This window comes from Sapajus apella, unplaced genomic scaffold (assembly GCF_009761245.1).
Source record: "Sapajus apella isolate SASKATOON/1434 unplaced genomic scaffold, GSC_monkey_1.0 scaffold31, whole genome shotgun sequence".
Taxonomy (NCBI): domain Eukaryota; kingdom Metazoa; phylum Chordata; class Mammalia; order Primates; family Cebidae; genus Sapajus; species Sapajus apella.
In genome coordinates, this window is record NW_022436971.1 from 14,430,143 (window position 1) to 14,457,156 (window position 27,014).

Sequence of the window (27,014 nt, forward strand, 5' to 3'; positions counted from 1 at the left end):
ATATGCATTTACTTATAAAAGGCAGAGTTTTCCTGTGTGCATCCATCTTAATTTTAATCATGTTATCCAGGAAGGGAAAGTTAAAACGCTTACAGCACAAAGTATGATTTCTAAGTCATAACATTAAGTTATAGTTTCTAAAAAGTGTTAGAGTATAAATTTATAAACCTCCTATTGCAGATTGCTTGATTTGGCATTTAAAGACTGGGATTGGTCATTTGATGATGTTGATGGTGGTGGTGATGATGATGACGATGTTTTTGATTTCTGAAGAAATAAATGGGGTAAATCAAAAAATGGAAAATCAGTTATTTTAGTACTTCAACGTAGCGCATGTGGTTTGCACTTGGGCTTTTTTATTTTTGAAACTTTATTAAGTTGCTTTTAATAGTATATAGTTAAAAAGTAGTCTTCAAAAAGTTGCTAACTGAAATTTACATGTTAAGTATAAAAGTGAAATGCTATGTTCAGATTCTTTATTGGCTATACATTTTTAATACAGTTGGAATTATAACTTATCTTAGGAATGAAACATAGAAATCACAAAAGGAGTTAATTCTCATACATTCTGTTCATTCCGAAGAAGCCATATTCAGAAGAGAAATAAAATGTGCAATGTTTTCAGGTTCCTACAACTATATTCGTTTGTGAACATAGCATGGGACCCCTTTCTCCTACCATCTCTCTCCTCTCACTTCCAACTTGCAAGAATTGAAAGCATAAAAACTTTATAAGTCTAATAAGTGCTATGAAATAGCTATTTCTGATTTGGCTTTTTTGTGTGTGGTGCTGTGAAATGTTTGCTTTATGAGAATTTAATGTTATCTGTGCTGAAGAATATCAGTGATATGCTGTGAGAATTGTGCTTTCAGAAAATGTAAAATAGTTTGGTTAATAGTAGCTAAAGGAGATTTGAATGAAAGTTGAGCCTCAACTTTAACCTTTTTCATAGAATGGATTTAAAAGAAATAATGTCTGTTTTAATCTAAGCATGTTGCAGAACATCAGTCAGGTACTATTAGTATCTGTGTGTAATCGAGTTTCATAGAGTAGTTTGTATATATTTACTACAACAATGTATTTGGTCCTATCCTATAGATAAGAAAAATGTGGTTAGGGTCACAGAGCCGAGTAGAGCCTGAGCAGTAGGCCCATTTCCCTTTCAGCTGCATGAAGCAGCTGGTAGTTAAACCCCAAATCAAACTTCACCTAAGCTTTTCTGTGGCATATTATTTAACCCTAATAGCTTGTTAACCATATTAAAACTTGTGTGTAATGTGTGTGACCAATATTCCAAAATCCCAAGTTGCACTGGGAAAGAATATAATTGCATGTACCTAAAAATAGCAAAAGTAACACAGTAAGTATGTTTATGCATGATTCAGGTGTTAAAAAATATAGTAGTTGGAAGACTGTATAGTTTAATAATGTGGATGGAATGCTTCTTCTAGGAATTTAACAATCCCCTAAATTATTTCGCTGTATCAGCTAACTTTATTTTTCCTTTCATTCCAGCTAACTGCCTTCTGTGAAAGCAGTCATTATTCACGGTGATCATACTCTTCCAGTGAAAAAAAGACTGAAATGTGGTGACTCAAAATTTATTAAAAAGCTATATTTTCCTGGAGAGACTGATACATACACTCATACATATATGTGTTCCCCTTTTCCCTGTAATATAAATTACAAATCTTGGAGAGATTTTCTGGGCTCCTGTGAAGCAACAAGTTGAACCAACAGTGATTGGTTGATAGACTGAGGATATATGCAACTCTTCCAGACTTGTTCCATAAAGCTGTCTTGGCAGTCACTTACACTACAATGCACACAACGATTGAGAAGAGTTAAAGTCTAAAGAAAACAGCTTTTCTAGCTTCAACAGAGAGATTTCACCAGCACATTTACCCGAAGAATCTGGGAATGGCTTCCACTACAGTGACACTGACTGCATCTTTAAGAAATGACCCTTATACTGTGTATATATATATAAACGTCTATATATATATATATATATATAGTACTCGAATACTGCAAGAAGGTTTTTTAAACTGCCCACTTTATTTTTTTATACACAATCAGATGTCATTACTTACTGGAGTTGCAACTATGCAGTTGTATAAAGCCATAATGTTGGAGTTTCTATCACTCATTCCTGTGTACCTGATGGAAGTTGCATGTTCATGTTTAAGCAGTTACTGTAACAAGAAATTTAAAGTTAATTATATCAGTTCCCTAATGCTTCATGATAGGCAACTTTACCCATTTTGAATGCCTTAATTTAATTGTTTTCAAAGTTTCGGCCCTTTCTGTATTTTAAAAAAAAAAAAAAAAAGTGTTTACCAGCTTTTAGGATCAAACTAGCTTTGTGGAAGAGAAATCATGCACTATTTTTACACATAGTTATATCAATGTCAGCCTATTTTGATTAACAAATTTTTTAAAGTATTATTGGTTATAGAAATTAATGGATGGTGTTGAAACTAATATATCCTTGACGTCTATTATTCATTCAGCAGTTTTTACAGACTTCAGTATTAGTCTGTGACTACAAAATATTTTCTTTGCTTTAAATTTGCTGGCTACCCTAGATGTGTTTTTATTCCTAGTAAAGACATTTGTGATTACATTTTCACACTTAAGATTCAAACATTTTTCCAAATATAAGGAAAACTAAGACATACTATAGATACATTTAAAATACGATAATATGATCCTCAGACATACAACTGTGTGTGGCAGTATTTTAGCACTGGGTTAAGAAAACTGGTAACTGGGAAGAAGTGGCCTCAAAGGCCCTTAATTTGATTTTATTTTTAAAATGCTGTCACAGTTAGTTTATGCAGGACCATTCTTGCTATATTCTCGTGATCCCAGATAAGTATATGTTTTATACTGCAACAGTATGCAGCAATGGTGAGCATCAAGTTTTTGTTTTTTGGTTTTTTTTTTAAATTATGAAGTCTTTTATCAGTCTTTCTTTATATAAATACACACAGAGTTTGGTATGATATTGAAATACATTGGTTGGGCGCGGTGGCTCACACCTATAATCCCAGCACTTTGGGAGGCTGAGGCGGGCAGATCACCTGAGGTCAGGAGTTCAAGACCAGCCTGGCCAACAGGATGAAACCCTGTCTCTACTAAAATACAAAAATTAGCTGGGCATGATGGCTGGTGCCTGTAATCCCAGCTACTTGGGAGGCTGAGACGAGAGAATCGCTTGAACCTGGGAGATGGTAGTTGCAATGAGCCAAGATCACACCACTGCACTCCAGCCTGGGCAGCTGAGTGAGCCGCTGTCTCAGAAAATAATAATAATAATTAATATTTCAATGAAGGAAGTAGACATTTTTCATTGATTCTCTCTGAGGTCAATTAGAGATGTTTGAAGAGTTAGATCCCCATGATTGATACTATTGTGGAGACTGAAGAGCAGCCGCTGGCCTACTGATACCCTGAAACTGATTTTGTGTTCTTGAGTTCTCCAGTCTGCGCTCTGATGCTCTCTGTGCTCAGACTGGATGTGCATGCCGTCTCCCTCGCAGCTGTGTTCTGCAGCTCTGGCTTTGGGGGACAGCTTTTTTTTAAGTAAGATTAAAAAATGAAAAATATATAAAATTTATATAGAATAAATATTTCCATTCATTAGAATTGTTAAAAGGAGACTGAATTAATATTTTATATAAAGATTTTGTTACATTATGGAAGGCTCTATCCTATTCTGAATTGGAGAGTATATATATATATATATATATATATTTTTAATAAACTTTATTAAGGTGAAATAATTTCAAGTTTACACGAGTAACTGAAATATTTGAGTAAAAAAGGCAAAAGTTAAATTTGGGATGCTGTATATATTAGAGAATATGGGGAATCATGGTGTGACCAACTGTACAAGGAAGATTCATGTGAAGGTCTTGATGAAAAAGATAATTCCGAAGGGTGAAAAAAAAAATCTCTCCCATGGAGATTCTTCACATTATATGGTTCGACATGAGGGTTTATAAGGTTGTTTGTCCAACTAATGAAAATGTGCTTAATAAAACATTCTGACCTTGGGTAAGAATTCGCTTTTTACCGCATTGCCGCTTTCATGTACATACATGAATGCATGCACCTATCAACGTGTTTTCTTTCCAACACTCATTAAATACGAAACAACCTGATTTTGTGCTCGTTTCTCTTTTTTCTTGAGGCCCTAAAGCTTCCAAGATAAATATTTGTAAGACTAAAATTTGCTTGTTTCTTCATACCTGACTTCTCCTAGAGCCATAAATACCTCCTATGGGGAACTAAGAAATCATGAATACTGGGATTTTCTTGATTGTATTTTTTACTTTGGTCTTGTGGGGATAACGAGACAAGTGAACGGGAAACTGGTGCTGGTATTACTATTGAAATTAATGTATAGTGTTTTTAAAGTGTTAATTTAAATAAACCATGTTCTCTAGAAACAAGTTTTTAAAATCCATATTAAAGTTTTAAAATGTTCTAGCTAACTAATGGATAAGCACACCAGTAAAGCCAAAATAAAGGTTAGTGCTTTTAAAACTAACCTGTGTTAGAGTTACAGGAATCTGGCTCTAAAGTATCTGTTTTGCATCCATTTATCTATAGATCCTAAACAGAAGTACTCTAGGTGGCCACACCACAGTTTAAGAAGTCATGTTGCTGCTGTTATTCTCTTCCAGGATTCTGGTGATAAAGTAGAGAAACTCGGACACTATATTAACCTTATTGAAACATGCTCTAAATTGTGTCTAAAATCTGATTTGAGCAAGTCACTACCGAGTTTCTCAGTCTGCATTGACACTGCTGCTGACTCACCTCTCCTTCCCTGGAATAAGGCTTCAGCTTCCCTGTGCTGTGAAGACACCATTTGTAAGCACTTTGAATATAAGCACTATGTGACAGCGCTGGATGTTATGCTTGGGGGGCCTCTCCCTGATTCCCATCCCCATAATAATGAATTTTGTTTGGAATTATAATAAGTCACGAGCTGCATGGTTTAGGAAATCATAAATATTTGATCAGCTATCCCCTTTGAACAAAAATTGCACCCCCCTTTTTTTTAATGTTATTGCATCTTTGTAGTAATGTGATTGTATTTTATGCTTGCTTTTTATAAAATAAAAGAAATGGAGACATAAGCATTTTCATACTATTCCTATGAAATGCAGTCCTGGAATACAGCAACCTTATAAAGTTTACCTAAAACATTTGCTTTCCCTATAAGATGGGTATAAACGACAGGATGAGGATAGTAAATAAGTCTTACAACTAAGGCTGCAGACTTGTGATTCTTCTGCCCTATCATTTAATTCATGGAGAAACGCCAAACTGCAGCCAGGAGCCTGTCTCTGATTTGATTTGGGTGTTTTAAGAGGCACACAAACATAACAAACTCGTTTGAATTGGTGAGGACGGGGGAAAAGAGGGATATCTGTTCGTCAGGAAATAGTGTGCTGATAGGTGGTTTTCTAGAAAGTGTTTGGCAATCAGTAGAACCTTTTCTAGAGCACTTACTTGCTATGTGATCTTAGGCAGGTTATTCATTCCGAGCCTCAGTGGTTTTATCTGTAAAATGGAGATTGTGTCTCTCTTACGGGATCACCACCAGATTAAGAATGATAATGTGTGTAAAATGTCTGAAGTGACTCGAGTGTTTGTTACCTTACAAAGGGGGAAAAACAGACCTCGTCACCTAAGTCGGCTTTTAGTTTTTTTAAGCAATGATGAAGTACTAATGTTAGCTAAATAAAACGTGTTGGAATAAAAAAATCATAATTTGTATTGATGCTAATGGTCAGATTATAACTGCAAATGAAAAACGATTAACTTGGATGTTTAAAAATATGACATCTGTAATTTTAACTATAGAATGAATAATTTTGTTTTTAGATACCATGTTTCTCTTCCTGTTGGTCCCAAGCAGTGGTTCTAAAAGGATTAACCAGCTCGTTTAAAAACTACAGCTTACATAAAATAGTCATATTAATGATTGACAGTTTTAAGACTCAGCAGAATTCAAAATATGAAAATTTATTTTGCATAGGAAACAATTTCTGGTAAACATCATTACTGCATATAACAAAACAATGTCTTCAATTAAAAGGGGAAAGTGAGTTTTTAAACATTAATTTAGAAGAAAATACAGTATATAATTATCTTATGTTTAGGGTAAAAAAATACCATAATGTGAGTAAAATCCATAAGAATTGGGCAGAACCTACCTAACAACACCCTTTACTGTATATGTTTTCAATAGACAAAACTTATTTTGTACCAAATTCCAACAGTGGTAATTCTATGGTTGTGGCCCTTTAAAAAATGGCAGCATCAGGCTGAGCGCCGTGGCTCACCGTCTGTAATCCCAGCACTTTGGGAGCTCAAGGCAGGCGGATCACGAGGTCAGGAGTTCAAGACCAGTCTAACCAATATGTTGAAACCCCATCTCTACAAAAAATACAAAAATTAGCTGGGCGTGGTGACAGGTACCTGTAATCCCAGCTACTCAGGAGGCTGAGGCAGGAGAATCGCTTGAACCCAGGAGGCGGCGGCTGCAGTGAGCCAAGATCGCACCACTGCATTCCAACCTGGACAACAAGAGCAAGACTCTTATCCCAAAAAAAAAAAAAAAAAAAAATGGCAGCAATGTACTTGAATCAGAAAGCTTATTGGGATTTCCTCAGTAGATATTACAGCAAATCCTCATACCTTTTGTTAGGAATTACTTAAGGCACAGTGCGAAGTTGAAGGACTATTTTGGTATACAAACTCAAGCCAGTTACATTTATGCCTGCCTTGGTATCCTTGCTAGAGCGCATGCAGGTGTAATATGGTAATATAGAAAACAAGGCCATCCTGTTGTATCTATGTTAAAATTAAACATCAGTCCCAGAAAGTGAACCCTAGTCATTTATTATGGGTGTCCACCTCTGACTTGGAAAAAATGCCACTCCATTCATGTTCATTTTTGTCATGGAGAGGATTTATTTCCTAAAAGATTCTGAAAGCCAAAAACATCGATGTAGTTAAGTTCTTTGTAGAGAACTTTATCATGACTTCAAGGGTAAGAGTCAAAATGGCCTTGAAATGGGCTTCCTGGATGACTTCCAACAGTCACCGGCCTCAACACTGCAGATGGCTGGGCGCTACCATAACCTAATGAAGTGAGGAAGGAGGAGGGAAATCGGGATTGTTGTACTTAAATGGCTCTTTCAAGCCTAAAAAAGTCTTTGGCTTCAAAGAGTCTAAACTGATTTACTAAATTTATAAAAGACCCTAATTTAGCAAAGAGCTTCTTTTTCCTTTGGTTCAGTTACTCGGCATCCACAGTGTAAAGGAATTAATGTGTCCATCATTCAGCCTTCATGGCGGTTTTCCGGTAGCGAAGTACTGTCACTGTTACCCATATATTTAAAGCCAGCATGATCACAAAACGTATAAGAACTGAAATCAATTTAAAAAGTATATTAAAAACCTTCACAATATAGAGCTAAACTACCTCCTGCTCTAAGTATAAGCCTAAATAAAGCTTCACCCCCAACCCCCAAAATGAACAATTTTGGTTCCTGGGGAAATGATCTTCCTATCATAATGACAAATTTTGGCCACTTGCCCTGACATCATAAATCATAATTTATCCTCTTAAGTGCTCAATTGAAGGGTTATGACTTTTTGGGGGGGGAGAGATAGAGTCTTGCTCTGTCACTGTGTCACCCAGGCTGTAGTGCAGTGGTGTGACCTCAGCTCACTGCAAACTCTACCTTCTGGGCTCAAGCGATTCTCCTGTCTCAGTCTCCCAGGCAACTGGAATTACAGGCACCCACCACCACGCCTGGCTAATTTTTGTATTTTTAGTAGAGATGGGGTTTCACCATGTTGGCTAGGCTAGTCTCAAACTCCTGATCTCAAGTGATCCACCCACCTTGGCCTCCCAAAGTGCCGGGATTACAGACATGAGCCACTGCACCCAGCCTGTCAAGGGTTCTAACTTTTAAAAATCCCTTTACTCATTTGCAGTCCTGAGGTGCTGGTGTCTCAGAACATTCCATGTTAAGCAAAGGTGGTTTAATATGTTCTGTTAAGATAATTCTGAAAAAATTGGCCCAAATGACAAGACATACTTTATATTGAAGTAACCATAAAAATGTGTCTCTTTGTGGAAAAATAAAATATATATATACATATAACTTTAACAGTGACTTAACTTCCACTTTAAGGTACAGATACACTCCTGATAAATAAGGTTTAATGAGATTTAAAATATATCTTTGTGGCCGGGTGCGGTGACTCAAGCCTGTAATCCCAGCACTTTGGGAGGCCGAGGCGGGTGGATCACGAGGTCAAGAGATCGAGACCATCCTGGTCAACATGGTGAAACCCCGTTTCTACTAAAAATAAAAAAATTAGCCAGGCATAGTAGTGCATGCCTGTAGTCCCAGCGACGCTGGAGGCGAGGCAAAAGAATCGCTTGAACCCAGGAGGCAGAGGCTGCAGTAAGCCGAGATCGCACCACTGCACTCCGGCCTGGTTAACAGCGAGATTCCATCTCAAAAAAACAAAAAAGTTATCCCAGATATACTGATCACTTTCAAGAACAGCTGTCATAGGTAAGAAATAAATCGCAATTAGAACAATCTTGATCTTTTAAACTTAATTTCTAATGTATAGGTTTTGTTGTTTACTTGTGGTTTGACTCTCCTTTCCACGCTACTTCAAGCCCTGTGGAAAGACCCAAGCCTGTCTTCCTTCCCATTTCCCACTTAATCAAAGTTTATGCTTTGACCAGAACAATTTTAGTCCTACCATCAGAGCTGACAAAAAGTATCTGAGCAAAGGTATAACCTCCAGGAAGAGATGACAAACATATCTCTGTTCTGAAGCAGTATTTCTCAAATAATAATTAGCTCATTTAAAAGGTCTACGTGCTGGGGACATTTTCTGATCTTCACAGTTCACACCATCTGTTCTAATCATTTCCAAAGATATATCATATATGCTTGATTCGGGGGTTGAAAACAGCCTAAGGAATTACTAAATTCTTTGTGGTTAATCAAAGTATTTCCTCTTCCATCATAGCTTTTCCTTTTAAAGAAACAGAACAAGAACATAGTCCACTGGTGACACCACTTCCCTGCTTCAAAGCCTCCGCAGGCTTCCTGCTGTTTGTAGGCGGTTCTTGTAGGCCCTGGATACCTGGGCCACTGCCAGCCTCACATCCTTCCTCTCCTGAAACTTACCCGCTTGTCGCTGTCCCCCTGCTCTCCGCACTCTAGCCCTTTGTCCTTTGCTCATGACCTTCACACACTGCTCCTTGTACGAGTCTGGCCTCCCCTGCCTCCCCGTCCCCCACAACCTTTCTGGCTAAACCTCTTCTCATCCTTACGATCGCTCTTCTTCAAATTAATCTGCCCAGCTCCCTCAAACTAGGCCAGGTTCTCCTTAGATGCTCATCCTGCCCTACTCTTCCAAAACATGGCCCCTGATAATTCAATAGGGAATTGTGTGATTACCTCATGTCCAATTCCACTGCTTAAATGGAAGCTTCATGGAGACAGGAATCTATTATCTTGTGCATATTCTATTCCCTGTACTATAAGAGAGCTTAATAATAAAAATGGTGACCAGTAAGACTAGAAATACATTGTTGCCATCTTCTAAATCCATAATCCAGTAGAGCCAAGTCCATCCATTAAACCTGAAGACAGTTTACTAATGAAGGAGGCATAAGTACCACAAAACTCAAAAAGGAAGTGAGAAGAAGATCTTTGGCTTACTTGTAAAATCATTGGTGGTCATTAAGGTTGTGATTATTCTTGCTGTAAAAGAAAATTTGCAGCGTAAATAACTTGCCTCTCAGACATTTTGGGGTTTAGTTAATAATGTCCTTCCCTTTTAGTTTCCCAATATATAGAGGCTATTATTTTCTAATTATTTTTATTCTTTTTTTTTTTTTTTTACCAATACATATTAACTATTCTTGATAAAAGTTTGGTAGTGCAGAAAACCAAATAGTGCTGTATTTCATAACTATATAAAACCCCGAAATGCCGGATCACCTGAGGTCAGGAGTTTGAGACCACCCTGGCCAACATGGTAAAACCCTGTATCCACTAAAAGTACAAAAATTAGCCATGTGTAGTGGCAGGCACCTGTAATCTCAGCTACTTGGGAGGTTACAGTGAGCTGAGATTACACCAATGCACTCCAGCCTGGGTGACAGAGCCAGACTCCATCCCAAAACAAAACAAACAGCCATGCATCCCATCCCAGTGGTTTTAAAACTACTCGTAAGGGAAGGTACTTTGACAGTGCATGCGCGCTGCCCGGGGAAACCTGGAAAGGCTGAGCTCCCTTCTACTGTCTGTGCTAACCCGCAACCCCCCACCCTCCAAAAGCAAGTCTAACAATTCTTATTTACAAATGGAGGGTCTGGGTAGTTTTAAAGAAAGGCTCCCACTAATTAAAAACAATGTTTTCAAATCAGTGAATTACATCCTTGCGTTTTATAGATAAGGAAAGTGAGGGCCAGAAAAGGGGAAGATTTTTCCAAGGGTCTAACTAGAACTATTTTGTTTAGTTCACTGGTGTGGTATAGCCCTTCACTTAGGAAACATTTAGGAAACTGGAGTAACAGTTTAAACCAAAATACCAAAGCAGAGAGCAGCACGATTTGGGAGTTAGAGAAGACCACTGCCCGCAACTCAAGGCGTGCCTCTCCTGGCCCAGAGCCAGCCCATCAAAGCCTCTCTCTCCGCTAGCACATTCTGCTTTCAGCACATATTGACATCGTAGTTTTTTGGTCTTAATCTTCCAACTAAACTGCAAGCCCCTGAAGGGCAGAGACCAAATCCTATAAAATGTTTTGTTGACACATTTGATAAACCAAGGCTTTACACACAGACACCTCCATATAAATAGTTGTTGATTAAATCATCAATTTAAATCGAAGAAAACGATCATATAAGTAGACAGAAGACTTCAGTTAGGAAAGTGGCCAACAAGGACTCTCAAGCAAACTTTTTAAAAGACTGTTAATAACCACACATCTGGTAAGGGTTAATGACCAAAACATGTAAGAAGCTCAAACAAATAATCTGATTAAAAGATGGGCAAAGGGCCAGGCACGGTGGCTCACACCTGTAATCCTAGCACTTTGGGCGGCCGAGGCGGGCGGATCACTAGAAGTCAGGAGTTGGAGACCAGCCTGCACAGCATGGTGAAACCCCATCTCTACAAAAAATACAAAAATTAGCCAGGCATGGTGGCAGGCGACTGTAATCCCAGCCACTCAGGAGGCTGAGGCAGGCGAACCACTTGAAACCAGAAGGCAGGGGTTGCAGTGAGCCAAGATTACGCCACTGCACTCCAGCCAGGCAGAAGAGCAAAACTCCATCTAAAAAAACCTGAGGTCAAGAGTTAAAGACTAGCCTGGCCAACATGGTGAAACCTTATCTCTACCAAAAATACAAAAAAAAAAAAAGTTAGCTAGGCATGGTGATGCATGCCTGTAGTCCCAGCTATTCAGGGAGGCTGAGGCAGGAGAACCACTTGAACTCAGGAAGTGGAAGTTGCAGTGAGCCAAGATCACCCCACTGTCCCGCAGCCTGAGTGACAGAGGGAGATTTCATCTCAAAAAAAAAAAAAAATGAGCAAACGATCTGAATAGACAATTCTCCAAAAAAGACATACAGAGCCAGGTGCAGTGGCTCACACCTGTAATCCCAACACTTTGGGAGGCTGAGGTGGGATGAACACCTGAGCCCAGTAGTTTGAGACCAGCCTGGCCAACATAGTGAGAACCCGTCTCTAAAAAAAGTTGGCTGGGTGCAGTGGCTCACACCTGTAATTCCAGTACTTTGGGAGGCCAAGGCAGGTGGATCACTTGAGGTCAGCAGTTCGAGACCAGCTTGGCCAACATGGTGAAAACCCATCTCTACTAAAAATACACAAATTAGCCAGGCATGATGTATGACTATAATCCCAGCTACTCCGAATTACAAAAATGTTTCTACCTACATATACCATATACGTATTTTAGGTAGTTTTTGTAAGAATCCAAATGAACACAGAAAATCCTAAAGCTGAGACCAAACAACATGACTGCCAAAAATCTCCACTGCTGCACATTCTATTCATTCTCAAAAGTCACTGTATGATTTTCACCTTTTAAAACTTGTTATATCATAAAGATTCAAATTTTTAAGATAAACTAATACATTCAATATACAACCTCTTGATAAATTTCAAAGAAGAGAGAACTATTAATATCAGGCCAGAGTTTTGGAGAAAAATATGCTTTCACTTTTCTTGGCAACTTAGATCTTACAGAAGATGGAGAGCAGTGTGCATTAAGTCGTCTTTGTAAATATGGATACACTTAGGAGGTTCTAGCTGAATAGCTATAAGTGCCAGGGACCACGTCACTTCAACACCAACTTAACACCCCACTAGGCAGACACGTGCTGCCCGAGGCCTCCCCACCGTCTGAATCCAGGTCTTACTTGCACAGGTGTAGGAGGAGAGGCTCCAAGTCAGCGCACTCACCGCTCCCGAGTCTCTCGTCTTCCACAGACAATGGAGCTGCGCAAACTTACTGGCCGCGCTGATGAAAGTACAGAAATTCTGTTTGCAGATAAAATGTGAGAAAGTCACAAGTCTATGTGTTAAACAAGCAAAACAGCACCAGATACTCGAAGCACTTTTGAAGCCAAATTTTCAGGTCAAAATTATAATAGATTTGTACAAAGTTGAAACCTAAGTTTGTACAAATAGTGAGTTATTTACTTATTTATTTAGAGAGAGCGTCTCTGTCACCCCAGGCTGGAGTGCAATGGCGTGATCTCAGCTCACTGCAACCTCAGCCTCCCAGGTTCAGCAATTCTCCTGTCTCAGCCTCCCGAGTAGCTGGGATTACAGGCATGCACCGCCATGCCCAACTAATTTTTGTATTTTTTGTAGAGACAGGGTTTCATTATGTTGGCCACACTGGTCTCAAACTCCTGGCCTCCTGATCCACCTGCCTTGGCCTCCTAAAGTGCTGGGATTACGGGCATAAGCTACCACACCCAGCCTAAGACATTGATTTATAACTCATGGATTCCACCGTGCATTGGGTAACTAACACCTAGGGCTAGTTTGAAGTTAGGAATGAGAAAGAATCAATGCATGGCCACAGAGCTTCATCTACCCACATCTCCGATAAAAAGTAACTGAGGCCGGGCTCATGACTGTAATCCTAACACTTTGGGAGGCCAAGGCAGGAGGATCACTTGAGGCCAGGAGTTCAAAACCAGCCTGGCCAACATGGTAAGGCCCCATCTCTACAAAAAATACAAAAAGTAGCCAGGCATGGTGGCATGCACCTGTGGCCCCAGCTACTCAGGAGGCTGAGGCAGAAGAATCATTTGAACCCAGAAGACAGACGCTGCAGTCAGCTGAGATCACACCACTGCACTCCAGCCTGGGCAACAGGGTGAGACTCTGTCTCTAAATAAAAAAAAGGGAGGAGGGAATTATGCAGACGGGAATGGCAGGGGACAAAGGAGATGACCAGGGACCTGTGGTCAGGCCTGTGGCAGGATTAAGGTCACCCTGGGAGCAGATGGCTTGGAGGATGGCCGACCCCTGGCAGGGAGACATGGGCAGGGCAGAGGAGTGAGGACTGCAGGGGAAGACTCGCACCAGAGAATTTACCAGGACACCAGCTTGCTGGGGCGGCAAGGAGTCGGTGTGGGGATGGGAGAGCAGGGGAAGTCGGCTTTGTTCACACACATCAGGGCCCTAGACCACATCACGACATGCTTGTGCTGCACACGAGCTTGCCTCCTAGATCTTCTACCAGATTCATCTTTCAGGAGCAAAGCCACATTTCCAGTCCTGAAGTTGTGTTGGTTTGGGCCCTAACTGAGCCCTGGAATGACTTATCACATCAATTAAACTGGGAACGATTAGGATTTTCTGTAAAACAGAGTCAACTATAGGAACAGGATTGGGAAAGAGAGGGGATGCTTCACTGCTCTGGAGATCATTTTTAAGTACTTTAATCTTTTTTTGTGAATAAACCATGAGTATATGAATTACCAATTTAACCATGAAAGCACACTTTGGGACTTCTGGGGACACGATCTTGGGTACCTGCATTTGAAAGCAAAAACACAGAACATTCTACAATGGAGGATTTCCACTGATTCAAGCAGCACCCACTCTCTCTAGGATTCTGGGGGTTTGCTACAATGTGTGAGCTCTGAAGGCCTGGCTTGTTCTCCTGCACTGGGGCTCTGTGCCCCTCCTATCTGGGCCACCTTGTGCCCCGGGCCCTGGCACCTCAGAGCCGGTGTGCAAAGAACACTCACTGAGTCAGTGAAGGAGGGCTATGGGCAGACACAGTGCCAAGCTTGTGTTCAGACTTGCATGATAAAGGAAAGAATCAAAATTATACTTCATGAAATAATATATCATCAATGTGTGGTTAGAATAGACTACTACTGCCAAGGACACAGAAGAAACACCAAAAAGCTGTTGTTGCCCTTGACCCCTGAACTTCATTCTCTTTCTCGTTTTGCTTTTGAGACATAGTTTTACTGTGTCACCCAGGCTGGAGCGCAATGGTGTGATCTTGACTTACTGCAACCTCCACCTGCAGGTTCAAGTGATTCTCCTGCCTCAGCCTCCCAAGTAGCTGGGACTACAGGCATGCGCCACCACACCTGGCTAATTTTTGTATTTTTAGTAGAGACAGGGTCTCACCATGTTAGCCAGGCTGGTCTCAAATTCCGGAACTCAGGTGATCTGCCTGCCTCGGCCTCCCGAAGTGCTGGGATCACAGGCGTGAGCCACCATGCCCGGCCATTCTTGACAAGCCTATACCTCAACATTGCTGGAAGGATGGTTCCTGAGGGGTGAAGGTTCACAGGTGCTATAGCAGAGCTAATCACCCCCAAACTAGAACCACCCCAACTCAATCAGGAATAGGAGCTACTGAGAACATAGAGATGGCTCATTTACAGGGTTGTGAGATTTGGCAAATAAAAATACAGGACGCCTAGTTAAATTTGAATTTCACATAAACAACAAATAATGTTTTAGTACAAGTATGTCCCATGCAATATTTTGTTTGTTTGTTTATTTGTTTTTTGAGATGGAGTCTTGCTCTGTCACCCAGGCTAGAGTGCAGTGGGGTGATCTCGGCTCACTGCAACCTCCACCTCCTGGGTTCAAGTGATTCTCCTGCCCAAACCTCCCAAGTAGGTGGGATTACAGGTGCCCGCTACCATGCCCAGCTAATTTTGTATTTTCTTTTGGTAGAGAATGGGGTTTCACCATATTGGCCAGGCTGGTCTTGAACTCCTGGCCTCAGGTGCTCCGCCTGCCTCAGCCTCCCAAGGTATGTGAGCCACTATGCCTGGCACCATGCAATATTGTGGACATACTTGTACTGAAAAAGTGTTCCTTGTTAATCTGGCAACCCTTATGTGCTCTCCAAAATCACAGGGTTGAAATGTAACAAAGAATCTACTCCACTTTCCAAGACAGGATCACAGACAAGATACTGGGGGAAAAGGGAAAGAAATTCATGAGTCTGGGTGTGGCAGGCAGAGCCCTGTGACCACCAGTTAGTTCTCCTCCTCCTTTTCTGGTTGGGTGGAAATGTTCACTTCTGTCACCTTGGAGAGATCTGTGGTTAAACACATCCTGAACCACCCTCAGAACCCCTTGGAAATTTCTGGCTGAAGTATGAAAAAATAATTAGCCCTCCTCCCGGACAAGGCCAACATGCAATTAAGAACCTAAGAAGAAGCTCTTTAACTGATGTTTAATTCTTCATTTTAAAACTGTTAGCAGCCAGGTGCTGTGGCTCACACCTGGAATCTCAGCACTTTGGGAGGTTCGGGCAGGTGGATCACCTGAGGTCAGGAGTTTGAGACCAGCCTGACCAACATGGCAAAACCCTATCTCTACTAAAAATACAAAAATTAGCTGGGCATGGTGGTGGCACATGCTTGTAATCCTTGCTACTCAGGAGGCTGAGGCAGGGGAATCACTTGAATACAGGAGGCAGAGGCTGCAGTGAGCCAAGATTGTGCCACTGCACTCCAGCCTGGGCAACAGAGCAAGACTCTGTCTCAAAAATAAATAAATAAGGCCAGGTGCAGTGGTTCACACCTGTATTCACAGCACTTTGGGAGGCTGAGTAGGGCAGATCACCTGAAGTTGGGAGTTCGAGACCAGCCTGACCAACATGGAGAAACCCTGTCTCTACTAAAAATACAAAATTAGCCAGGCATGGTGGTGCATGCCTGTAATCCTAGCTACTCAGGAGTCTGAAGCAGGAGAATTGCTTGACAGAACCCAGGAGACGGAGGTTGCGGGGAGCTGAGATTGCGACACTGCTCTCCAGCCTGGGCAACAAGAGCAAGACTCCGTCTCAACAAAATATAAAATAAAATAAAATAATAAATAAATAAATAGGTAAATTATTAGCCACCTCTCCAATCTGGTTCTCTATGGCCCAACAAAAGGAAGTTAAACATTGTTTTGTCCAGCATTTAAATAAGAAGAATGTCTTTTAATATTTGGACAGCACTTCACTTTCATTCCCATTATCCCCCAGCATGGCTGAAAAATTAGCAGGTTAAACATTTCATCGATCAAGTTCTCTCCAAGGTAGCTTATTCCCCCTCCTTTCTTTTTAAGCACAATCCTTACCATGGCCAGGTCTATGATCCACTTCTGCAGGGCGAGGACGAACCAAGAAGACCCCAATCTTACCAAGTGCTAAGGGACACAGCAGTGGGTGGCCAACATCCCCGCCACCCTCCCATCTCAGGGACACACACCAAGACCACAGAGAGCCACACACGGAAGCCAGAGGGGAGCAGGGGACGCACCGCCAGAACCTGCCAGATTTGGAGGGACAAAAAGAGTTGTAAGTGAACACCTGCTCAGAGTTCAAAAGAACGAAAGCAAGACACCCATGCTCATGGACTGCTTCCTAGGATTGGGACATTCCTAGTGGTTTTCACTGCCCACTGAATTCCTGATCATGCGGACATCTCCGATTTATGGTTAAAAGCTAAGCACTTAAGGCCGGGCGTCGTGGCTCACGCCTGTAATCCAAGCACTTTGGAGGCCAAAGCGGGCAGATCACCTGAGGTCGGGAGTTCAAGATCAGCCTGACCAACATGGTGAAACCCCGTCCCAAAAAAAAAAAAAAAAAAGCTAAGCACTTAGAAGTTGGGCCAGATGCGGTGGCTCACACCTGTAATCCCAGCACTTTGGGAGGCCAAGGCAGGTGGATAACAAGGTCAAGAGATCAAGACCAACCTAGCCAACATGGTGAAACACCATCTCTACTAAAAATACAAAAATTAGCTGGGCATGGTGGTGGGCACCTGTAATCCCAGCGACTGGGGAGGTTGAGGCAGGAGAATCGCTTGATTCTGGGAGGCAGAGGTTGCGGTGAGCCGAGATCGCGCCACTGCACTCCAGCCTGGGAAACAAGAGTGAAACTTCATCTCAAATAAATAGATAAATAAATAAAAAGAGAAGTCCAACATTATAAAGCAGGAATGTTCTGCAAAATTTGTGTGATGTGAATTTCTGTTTACTGATTTCCACTTTTCCCACTAACTCCGTTGTAAAGATGATATAGCTGGTGTGGGCAAAGTCAGGAGTCAGGATGTGCCCGGAGCTCTGTGATGCCACAGAAACAGAGCACAGCTAGGGAGCCGAACAAGCAGCCAGGAGACAGCCGGGGCCGGATGGGGATGACCAGGAGTCTCTGGAGTGTCCTTGGGCAAGTCACTTGCCATCTTTCCACTTTGATTTTTTATCTGTAAAATGAAGTCAACATTCCTTACCGTATCTACCTCTCAAATGTCTACAGAGACTGCTGTTATTATCATTTAAAACAGTAATTAAATAAAGATATTGAAACAGACAATGCCCTGTGCTAAAAGTTCATGGAACTCAATACTCACAGCCTGCTCAACACCAGAAGATAGTTTGAAGCTAGCTGGATGGAATCCTGTTTTTAAAACACTAACTCAATTTTTTTTTTGAGATGGAGTTTCGCTCTTATTGCCCAGGCTAGAGTGCAATGGTGCCACGTCAGCTCACGGCAACCTCCGCCTCCTGGGTTCAAGCAATTCTCCTGCCTCAGCCTTCCAAGTGGCTGGGATTACAGGTATGCGCCACCACACCCAGCTAATTTTTGCATTTTTAGTAGAGACAGGGTTTCTCCATGTTGGTCAGGCTGGTCTCGAACTCCCGACCTCAGAAGATCCACCCGCCTAGGCCTCCCAAAGTGCTGGGATTACAGGCATGAACCACTGTGCACAGCCACTAACACGATTTTTAAAACTAACTTTTGTGATTCCTCCCCCAACCAATTCTGTTCTATCCCACCTCATTCTGTGTATTCTGAATATACATTTTATAAAATTTGACCAATAGTAGGAGCCCCTGAGATCCTACAGACAATTTATTTGTAGGGTTGCCAGTTTTCACAAATAAAAAATACAGGACACCCAGTTAAATCTGAATTTCAGGTGGAAAACAAATGACTTTTTCCAAGTAGCCGGGATGACAGGTGTGAGGCACCATGCTTGGCTCAGTTTCTTTCCTTCTTTTTTTTGTAGCACTGGGGAATTCCACTACATTACCCACGCTAGTCTCAAACTCCTGGCCTCGAACGATCCTCCCATTTCAACCACCCAACACGCGGGATTATAGGCATGAGCCATTGCATCTGGCCAACAATTTTCAGTAAACGTATATTCCATGCAATATTGGTGACACACTTATATTTAAAAGTATTCATTAATATGGCAACCCAATTCTTTTGCTCTCTGTAAATCACATCCAATGGGAGATTATAAGCATCTTGCTGATATTACAGAATCGCCATCGGCATCCAGCTACGTGATCATCTCCCGGTGCCACCAGCGCCCACATTTTCTAATCTGCAGTCTCGCCATTTGCACAAAGCTGTGGCATTTTATTTCAAAAGTAAATCGTATCATGCTTTCCATCTTCAAAGCACTGTTTACCAAAACCTTTAACCAGCTGGCACCAATGGTGAAGTGTTGAGGTGCAGTATAGCTATGCAATCCCTCTTTCTGCAGAGAGAAACTGAGGCAGCAGAACTTACCACTCGGGGAAACAGCAGAGGGTCAGGACTCAGCCGGAACCCAGCCCCCTCCAGAGACAAAGGCTGCAGAGCTCCCCTTCTGGTAAATCACCACCATGACCCTGTCATTCCTCAGCTTGACTGTGTTCCTGGTACTTCTAGCTCTCACAACGTCCCTAAAATGTAGGCATTAGGTTCCCATGCCACAGATGGGGGAAATGCAGCGTAGAGTTTGTGGCATATGCTGAAGCCACCCCTGACGTGGTGGGGACCTGTCCCGCCTGACTCCAGCCCAGGTGTTCCCCTCACACCACACCCACATTCTCATGGCCTGCACTGAGGTCACTTGGGCCACAGGCCTGGCTCTGCCCTCCGTCCTCCACTCTGAAGAAGGCATGGGAAGAAACAGCTCAAGCCATTTCATGGATGTGGCAGGACAGGCTGACAGCTACTGCCATTCAAAACGCTTTGTTGGGCCGGGAGCGGCCGTTCATGCCTGTAATCCCAGCACTTTGGGAGGCCTAGGCAGGAAGACCATTTGAGGTGGGGAGTTCAAGACCAGCCTGACCAACATGGAGAAACCCCATCCCTACTAAAAATATAAAAATTAGCTGGGTGTGGTAGTGCATGCCTGTAATCCCAGCTACTCAGGAGGCTGAGGCAGGATAATCACTTGAACCCAAGGCGGCAGAGGTTGTGGTGAACTGAGATCACGCCACTGCACTCCAGCCAAGAGCAAAACTCCGTCTCAAAAAAAAAAAAAAAAAAGGTTAAAACATCTTACAGCCTGGCATAGTGAGACCTCATATCTACAAAAAATGTTTAAAACTAACTGGGCATGGTGGCACACTCTGATAGTCCAAGCTACTCGGGAGGCTGAGGCAGGAGGATTGCTTGATCAAGGCAATCAAGCTTGACCAAGGAGGTCAAGGCTGCAGTGAGCTTTGATGGCACCACTGCAATCCAGCCTGGGCCACAAAGTGAGACCATCTGGAAAAAAAAAAAAAAAAACCACTTCTCCTGGCTTTTTAAGGAGTGTGATGTTCAACTAGTGAGTCTTTACAAAGAGAACTGAAATGAAGCCAGGAAATGCCACTGAGTGGACACACGTGTCAGCTGACCCGGCTTCCACCGACCGCCGCTCAGACCTCCAGGCTCAGCCTCTAAGCTAACATCTTGAGAAGCACCAGACACTCTCATTATTATTGCTTCCCATCCTTGGGGGACATTATCAGGGCAGGAAGAAACGTCTCAGATGAACTTACGCAGCTGGACAATGCTGCTCTTAGCAGGGATGGACTCTACCATTCTGACCGCACTTAGCAGGAATGGACTCTACCATTCTGCACACCCAGCAGGGAGATCCAGGCTGCCTTCCACCGGGCCTGCTGGCACTGCCCAGGGCATGCTGATCTTGGAGGGGCAGCAGGGGCTCTACTGAGGGCATCTCTAGTGTGCGTGGACACATTTGCATTTGGGATTTTTTTTTTTTTTTTTAGTTTAATCAAAAAATATTCATCTGGTAAAGGAGCCCACTTGATAGTACACACTATTTGCAAATAACCTCGTTCTCACTTTTGGTTCAGATTCAGAAAGGATACACGGCGACGTAGGGCGTGGCCTGCTTCACGTTCCCGTTAAAATGAAAGATACAGAGCAGGAGGATGACATCTGAGAGAGAGAGAGGCTCCGAGTGAGGGAGGCAGGGGAGACCCGCAGCAGCCCATCGGACAGGGAAGGGGCTGTTACCTTGTGCGATGAGGATGGGGTACTCCAGGTAGGTCAGTGGCGGATACCCATAGTAACACTGGTAGCGGAGAAACACCAGGAACCTGGAGAGAGGAGGGCACAGGTCCACACGGCTGCCCCAAAATGCAGCCGTTGGGGCCTGGCAGGCACCCAGAACACAGGTCAGTTTGCTGAATCCTCGCAGTGGTGGTGTGGACTCCCCGGTGTTAAAGAAGGCAGTTTAGAACAAAATAGACAGAATTCAGTTGAATCATCTATACAATTTTTGGAGCATCCAGAACTTACCGGGTACCGGGCCACTGTCTGTCCAGTGCCTTGAGATGGTCTCTTACAAAGGATTTTTACAGAAGGCAAATCCCTGAGCAGGGAATATGAGACTGGGCCTTCTAGGCCCACACTTGCTGGCCTGCCTGCCACGCTGGGTGCTCACTGACCCCGGCAGCTGCCCCTCAGCTGCTGCACACATCTGCCCTCCACCCTGAGAAGCTGAGAGGCGTGAGGATCCGAGGGGCTGCAGCTATCCCTGGACAGGAGTCTGTGGACATGTTTTAAGAGAACAGCACATGGATACTCCAGTTGCCTTCCAGAAGAGCTGCCCTGTTGAGAGCGCAGTGTGGAAAAGCATTAAGAACCACCCTCAATGTCTCTAAGAAGACTCCAGCTCTGTGTGGATGCTGGGAAGTCCCAAGGGTCCCACCTTCTCAGAAGAAAAGGCAGAGCTTCCTGCCTCCCTGGCTCACACCCAGCCGTCTCCTCCCTCAGGACCGGAATCCCCATAGTCGTCTAGGCCTGCCTGCTTGTCCCAACACCCTGCCTCTCACCTGTGTGTTCAGACCACTCGGGAAAGGAAGAAAAGGGAGCTGGAGCCATGAGACTTCAATGCACAGGAAAGGGGGCCCTGGGTCTCCGGATCTGCTAAGCTGGGAAGGAACCTGGAAAAGCCCCATTCACAGTCTATGCCTCCCTGGCCTGTTTCTGACAGTGCACAACTTAGCAGGGAGCAGAGTTGGAGGAGGTCATAGGACATAGGACGGGAGGCCAGAGCCCAGTGTTGCCTTGAGCACGAGGGCCTCCCGCAGGCCTGGTCCTCAATTAGAGGCCCCCAGCATGCCCAGCAGTGTTCCCACCCCTGGCTGCTTTGCAGCTGGGCCACCTCCCAGCTTCAGGGACAAGCAGCACCTCTGCCCAGCCCAGCCGGGCTGCAGGGACTCCCCTCCTGCCAGCCTCCTAAGCAGCCCTCTGTTCCCCTGTGAGAGTAAGCCCAGGGGGACTAGCAGAGAGGGAGGCTGCACCCCAGCCGTGGGGTGCAGAAGGAAAGCGCCAGAACAAAGGCTATGGGGGTCTTCACCACTGAACTGTGTGCCCACCCCTAGGATGCAGCCACAGTCCGCAGGCCAGGAATGAGAATCTGGGAATGTCAGAGCCCGTTCTCACCTCCAGGGGTCATCCATGCTGGCTTCCACATCTCACAGACCACTTGGGGAAATGGAGGCCAAAGACATCAAGAACATACGAGATGAAGAGCCTGGACTTCCTAACGCCGACCTAGATGCAGCCGTCACTGCCCCTGCAGGCTCTGTCCTCTGTTCCCTGCTTTCCCTGGGACTCAAACTCCCCGCTGCCCCTGCAGCCTGGGGAAGTGTGGGCAGTGTCTTTAGTTTTTAATTTTTTTTTTAGATGGACTCTTGCTCTGTCGCCCAGGCTGGAGTGCAGTGGGGTAATTTCAGCTCACTGCAACCTCTGCCTCCCAGCTTCAATTGATTCTCCTGCCTCAGCCTCCCGAGTAGCTGAGACTACAGGTGTGCGCCACCACGCCTGGCTAATTTTTGTATTTTTAGTAGAGATGGGGTTTCACCATGTTAGCCAGGCTGGTCTTGAACTCCTGACCTCAGGTGATCTGCCCGCCTCGACCTCCCAAAGTGCTGGGATTACAGGCATGAGTCACCATGCCTGGCCCTTTAAAGTTTCTTTTAATTAATAAGTAATCGCTAAAATGCTCATCATAATAAAATCATGCTAGCTGGGCATCTGACACAGCCCCATTTGCTTCCATTCCCATCTGCTCCACTGGAGTTTCCTCCCTCAACACCTGCTAGAGGGTTAAACAAAATATACCTCACCCACGCTGGGGAGCAAGTGACCTGGAGCAAGGGGTGGGGTCCAAAGGCACCCTACCCAGAGGCCAAGGCTCCTATAGCCTAAGGGGCTGCCGGGGGGGAAGGCCACTGTCCATGGAAGGCTGCAGAAAGGACAGGTTCGATGGGTCCTGTCCTCCAGGACGCTCCAGGCTGCAGAGAGCAGAGGGAAGCAGAGAGCAATGGGAAGCAGAGCCCAGCAGAGCCCTGGAGGCAGGGCAGGAGGCCACCAGCAAGGCTGAGAAGCGGGAAGGTTGGGAACCAGGGGAGCGGAAGGCCCAGCCATAAGAATTGCTCCTAGGTGGCAGGGGCAGGTCCCTGGGCAAAGGCTCCTGCCCTTGACACCAAGCCACACTAAAAAGCTCCAATGGACTCAATGCTCTCAAAAACAGGCTCTTAGTTTGCTCAAATGGAGCCCCAAGAGGGCCCGTGCCCTCCAGGCAGCTGACTGTGACAGCCTGGGCTTCCTTCGCTCTAATGCTCTAACTCTCGTGGCTGCCTCTGTCTGGTCAGGGGCCCGGGGCTTGGCTGGCAGGCCTGGTTCCCTGGGGAATGGGGCCAGCCCCTTAACCACCCCAGCCCCAGGCAGGCTTCCCAGGCAAGGCTGGGAAGGGCATGAGGGAGGCAGGCAGGGAGACTGGAGGGCCAGGACCCTGCTGGGCTGCCCAGCCTGCTGCTGCCACAGGCTCCTTACCACCCTAACTCGGGCTCCCGTCGTCTGGGGACAAAAACAACCTCCTAAGGCCGCTGTGAGGATTAAATGAAACTATAATTCATGATAGTTTATACAATGCACAGAGTCAACACGCAGAATGCTCAGGCAATGACAACCATTAGAATCACATGCTGGTGGTGTGGATACCAAATCTATTGGCACTCAGCAAGGGTGGAGCCCTGATCCCTTCCAGCCGGCCTTCCGGGAGAGGCTGACACTGCGGCTCGCCCTGCACAGCCAAGCCCGTTCACAGAAGTGTGCCTGGCCCTGGCTTGAGGGCTGCAGAGCTGGTGCACCAGCCCTGACAGAGCCCCCTTTCCCTGCTCGTGATCAACAGCAAGCCCCTCAGACAGGCCGGGAGGGATGGCAGCAAGCCACTACCCCACCCCCACCTTGGGCTCCCCTGCCCAGGGAGACCTGTCCACTGCCAGAGGTTGGGCTTTCACCAAGGTGAGCTGAGAGGTGACAGCTGGCAGATCTAATATGAGCCCTCACCTGCGTGTCCCCTCTGAGGGTTTGCATTTTTCAAGCAGTGGTGCAAAGGTGGTAGAAAAGCAGGCCCAGGAGCCCATGGCAGGAGGGACTCTATAGGCTGGCTGGCTTCTTTCCCTTCGTGGGTCCAGCTTCAGCTTCCCCAGGTCAGGGACCTAGCAAGGGGCTGAGGCCAAAACCCACTCCTGGCTTTCATGCCCTTGACCCCTCTCCTACCTGAGTGGTCACAGAGGCCACTTCCAGTCTGTGTCCTTTGCCACAACCTCATCCCTCCGGCCTCTCTGCTCCCAGCCTGGTGGTGGCACCAACTTGAAACACATACTGCCCCCATCCCCTGGGTGCCTCTGAACCCTGCCATCCAGCCTGGGACACCCCCTCTACCCTCTTCCTGCAGGGTAAAGTCACTCACAAGCCTGGGAGGTGTCACAGCCCCTCGCACTGCAAGCCTTTCCCAAAAGTTTCCCCTCAAGACCCTGCATTGGACGACTGTGCCCAGGGACCAGCTCCATCGGGCCCGCGTGGGCTCCAGAGCTTGGGTGGGACCCCTCACCCTCCCACCTCTGAGGTCTTCTCTTTCTGTCCCGCACCACTTGGCTTCTTCCCATCCTGTATTCCCGGACACCACCACCCCGCCCACCCCCGCTCCAGGAAGGCTTGTGTGTGGAGGACCAGCCTTTGGACCCGCTGAGTGATGGTGGGGAGCAAAGTCGAGAGCCAGGCTTGGCCAGGGGGAAGGGGCAAGACCACTAGTTTCAGGTATGTGTTTTCCTATTGTTGGGTCTCAGAAAATGATACCCCAAAAGTCTGGTGCTCTCACATGCGGAATACTTTGAATAGGAAGGCCTTAGAAGCTGCCTGAGAATCAAGGACTTACTGACCTCTCCGTCACCCATTCCCAGCTGCAGGGACTCTGCAACACCCTTACAGATGAGTAATGAAAGGTCTTTCTACAAGAAATGCAGTTGTCTTAAGACCCACTCCCAAGGAATCTCATCAAATAGCCAGGAAGATTCCCCACCAACCACTGGGAGAGAAGATTCATCCATTCTTAGTTCAACCCCTTATTTCACAGGTGAGGAAACTGAGGCCCGAGAAAGAGGCTGACGGAGCGTGGTGAGCTTAGGGACAATAAATATGACAGCCTGGAGGTGCAAATGGCCTCGCTCAGGGCCGGCAGGTTTTGTCACTACCGGACCGAGGGCGGCCTCTGCTGGGTCTGTTTTCTCATCTGTAAAATGGGCATGCGCAGTCAATCCGTGCCACGAGGGTCTTGGTGAGAAACGATGACCGCGGGCGGCCTGGAAGGCGCACCCCGAGCCCACAGGCTCCCTGGTTCACCCTCGGCCGCCCGGCTGCCACGCCCGCGCGTCCCCGCCCTACTTCAAGCCGAGGCTCTCCCGGGCTCCCAGCAGGCGGCAGTGCGAGGGGGAAGGAGGCAGCCTCGGCCGCCCCGGGCCTTACCCCGCCAGCTCCAGAAGTAAACTCGGGAGGCTGAGGCCCCGCGCGCTGCGCGCCGCCAGCACCGCGGAGATCTGCGGCAGCTTCAGCGCGGCGCACACGCCCAGCGTGCTCCAGTTGCACAGCCCCAGCAGCGCCGCCTCCATCGCGCCGGGCGCGGGCACGGGGGCGCCGGAGCGGGAAGCCACCGCTCAGCCCCGGCGGCACGGCTCTGCCTCAGCCTTCCGCCTTCCAGGGACCCGCCGGGGACCGCCCGGCCAGGCCAGCCCCGCCCCGCCGTGCCCAGGGACCGCCTCGCTTCGGCCCCGGCTTCCCTCACCTCCGGGCCCGCCTAGCCCCGACCCTCCCCTAGACTCACCCCGCCCCCTGGGCCGCCTCTCCCAACCCGTCCGGGCTCGCCCCTTCCGGTTGACTTCACCTAGCCCAGTCCTCCGGCCAACCTACTCCGCCCAGACCCTCCTCGCTCCGCCCCCTGGCCAGCCTCGCCCCGCCCCACCCCTCCTCGCCCCGCCCCCTGACCAACCTCGCCCCGCCCCCGGGCCGCAGCCCCACCTTGGCCTGCGGGCTCCGCCAGCCGCTGCTTTGCTTTTCCGCGTTCCTGCGATCTGAGAATTTAGATGCTGCCGGGAGCCGCCCTGGCAGCCCCGCTTTCCCACGGATAGGGTGGGCAGAGAGGCAAACAGACAGCCCACAGGGGGATGGGCCATTCTGTCGGGATTTTTCGCTCCTACAAATGTTTTAGTTTCTCTCACTAAGCATATCAGGAATTAAAGTTTGCAGGGCACTGAACGCCCGCCTAAGGTCTGAGTGCACCCTCCGGGTTTTACAGGCGGGGACCTGGGCCGGAGAGGCTCGACGGGACCAGAGCTCCCGGGTGGCCCCATTCGTGCAGTTTCAGAGCGCCTGGCCTGTCTGCAGCCTGGGACAGAAGGCTTCCCTTCTGAGGGCGTGAGCCCTGGACCGGAGGGGCTCCCAGAAGCCTTGCATTTGAGCACTTCACAGTGAAACTGTTTCTTAGGGATTTATCCTGATAAAAGAAAGTAACTTGGGCCGGGAGCGGTGGCTCAAGCCTGTAATCCCAGCACTGTGGGAGGCCAAGGCGGGTGGATCACAAGGTCAAGAGATCGAGACCATCCTGGTCAACATGGTGAAACCCTGTCTCTACTAAAAATACAAAAAATTAGCTGGGCATGGTGGCGCGTGACTGTAATCTCAGCTACTCAGGAGGCTGAGGCAGGAGAATTGCCTGAACCCGGGAGGCGGAGGTTGCGGTGAGCCGAGATCGCGCCATTGCACTCCAGCCTGGGTAACAAGAGCGAAACTC

General features: G+C 46.1%; 2 protein-coding genes across 13 annotated transcripts in view; one reads left to right on the forward strand and one right to left on the reverse strand.

Moving 5' to 3' along the window:
* The window catches only part of ROCK2 (Rho associated coiled-coil containing protein kinase 2), a 151,841-nt gene extending 146,691 nt beyond the window's left edge, over positions 1-5,150 (forward strand). For 7 of the 10 annotated variants that reach the window (XM_032294113.1, XM_032294114.1, XM_032294116.1 and 4 more), the window contains 2 exons: positions 181-284; positions 1,516-5,150. In XM_032294113.1, coding sequence (XP_032150004.1) covers positions 181-271 — 91 coding nt within the window. In that variant the 3' untranslated portion in view covers positions 272-284; positions 1,516-5,150. The remainder of the gene's footprint in view (positions 1-180; positions 285-1,515) is intronic. The other 3 variants (XM_032294122.1, XM_032294121.1, XM_032294115.1) reach the window with 2 other exon arrangements.
* Positions 5,151-6,631: 1,481 nt separating this feature from the next.
* On the reverse strand, positions 6,632-26,001 carry SLC66A3 (solute carrier family 66 member 3). 3 transcript variants are annotated; one of them, XR_004273715.1, is made up of 8 exons: positions 25,694-26,001; positions 20,891-20,973; positions 20,743-20,812; positions 16,717-16,774; positions 12,513-12,633; positions 9,786-9,827; positions 7,287-7,455; positions 6,632-7,167 (listed from the first exon to the last, which is right to left on the reverse strand). XR_004273715.1 is itself a non-coding variant. In XM_032294125.1 (7 exons), the coding sequence occupies exons 1-7, from the start codon at positions 25,834-25,836 to the stop codon at positions 7,364-7,366; spliced, it is 609 nt and encodes a 202-aa protein (XP_032150016.1). In that variant the 5' UTR covers positions 25,837-26,001; the 3' UTR covers positions 6,632-7,363. The 3 variants fall into 3 exon arrangements, 2 of the variants coding, with proteins under 2 accessions (XP_032150016.1, XP_032150017.1); XM_032294125.1 differs by having other exon boundaries at positions 6,632-7,455; XM_032294126.1 differs by lacking the exons at positions 6,632-7,167; positions 7,287-7,455 and adding an exon at positions 8,486-9,093.
* Between the last annotated feature and the right edge of the window lie 1,013 nt (positions 26,002-27,014).

Bases quoted from the DNA above. Each gene is read 5' to 3' on its own strand.
- SLC66A3 (XM_032294125.1), bottom strand. From the start codon at position 25,836: ATGGAGGCGGCGCTGCTGGGGCTGTGCAACTGGAGCACGCTGGGCGTG. The intron at 9,828-12,512 runs GTAAGACCTGGA...TTTCTTTTACAG, and splicing joins CTCCTCCTACACCTGTGCAA to CAAGAATAATCACAACCTTA. The intron at 7,456-9,785 runs GTAAGCCAAAGA...AATTGATTTCAG, and splicing joins GACCACCAATGATTTTACAA to TTCTTATACGTTTTGTGATC.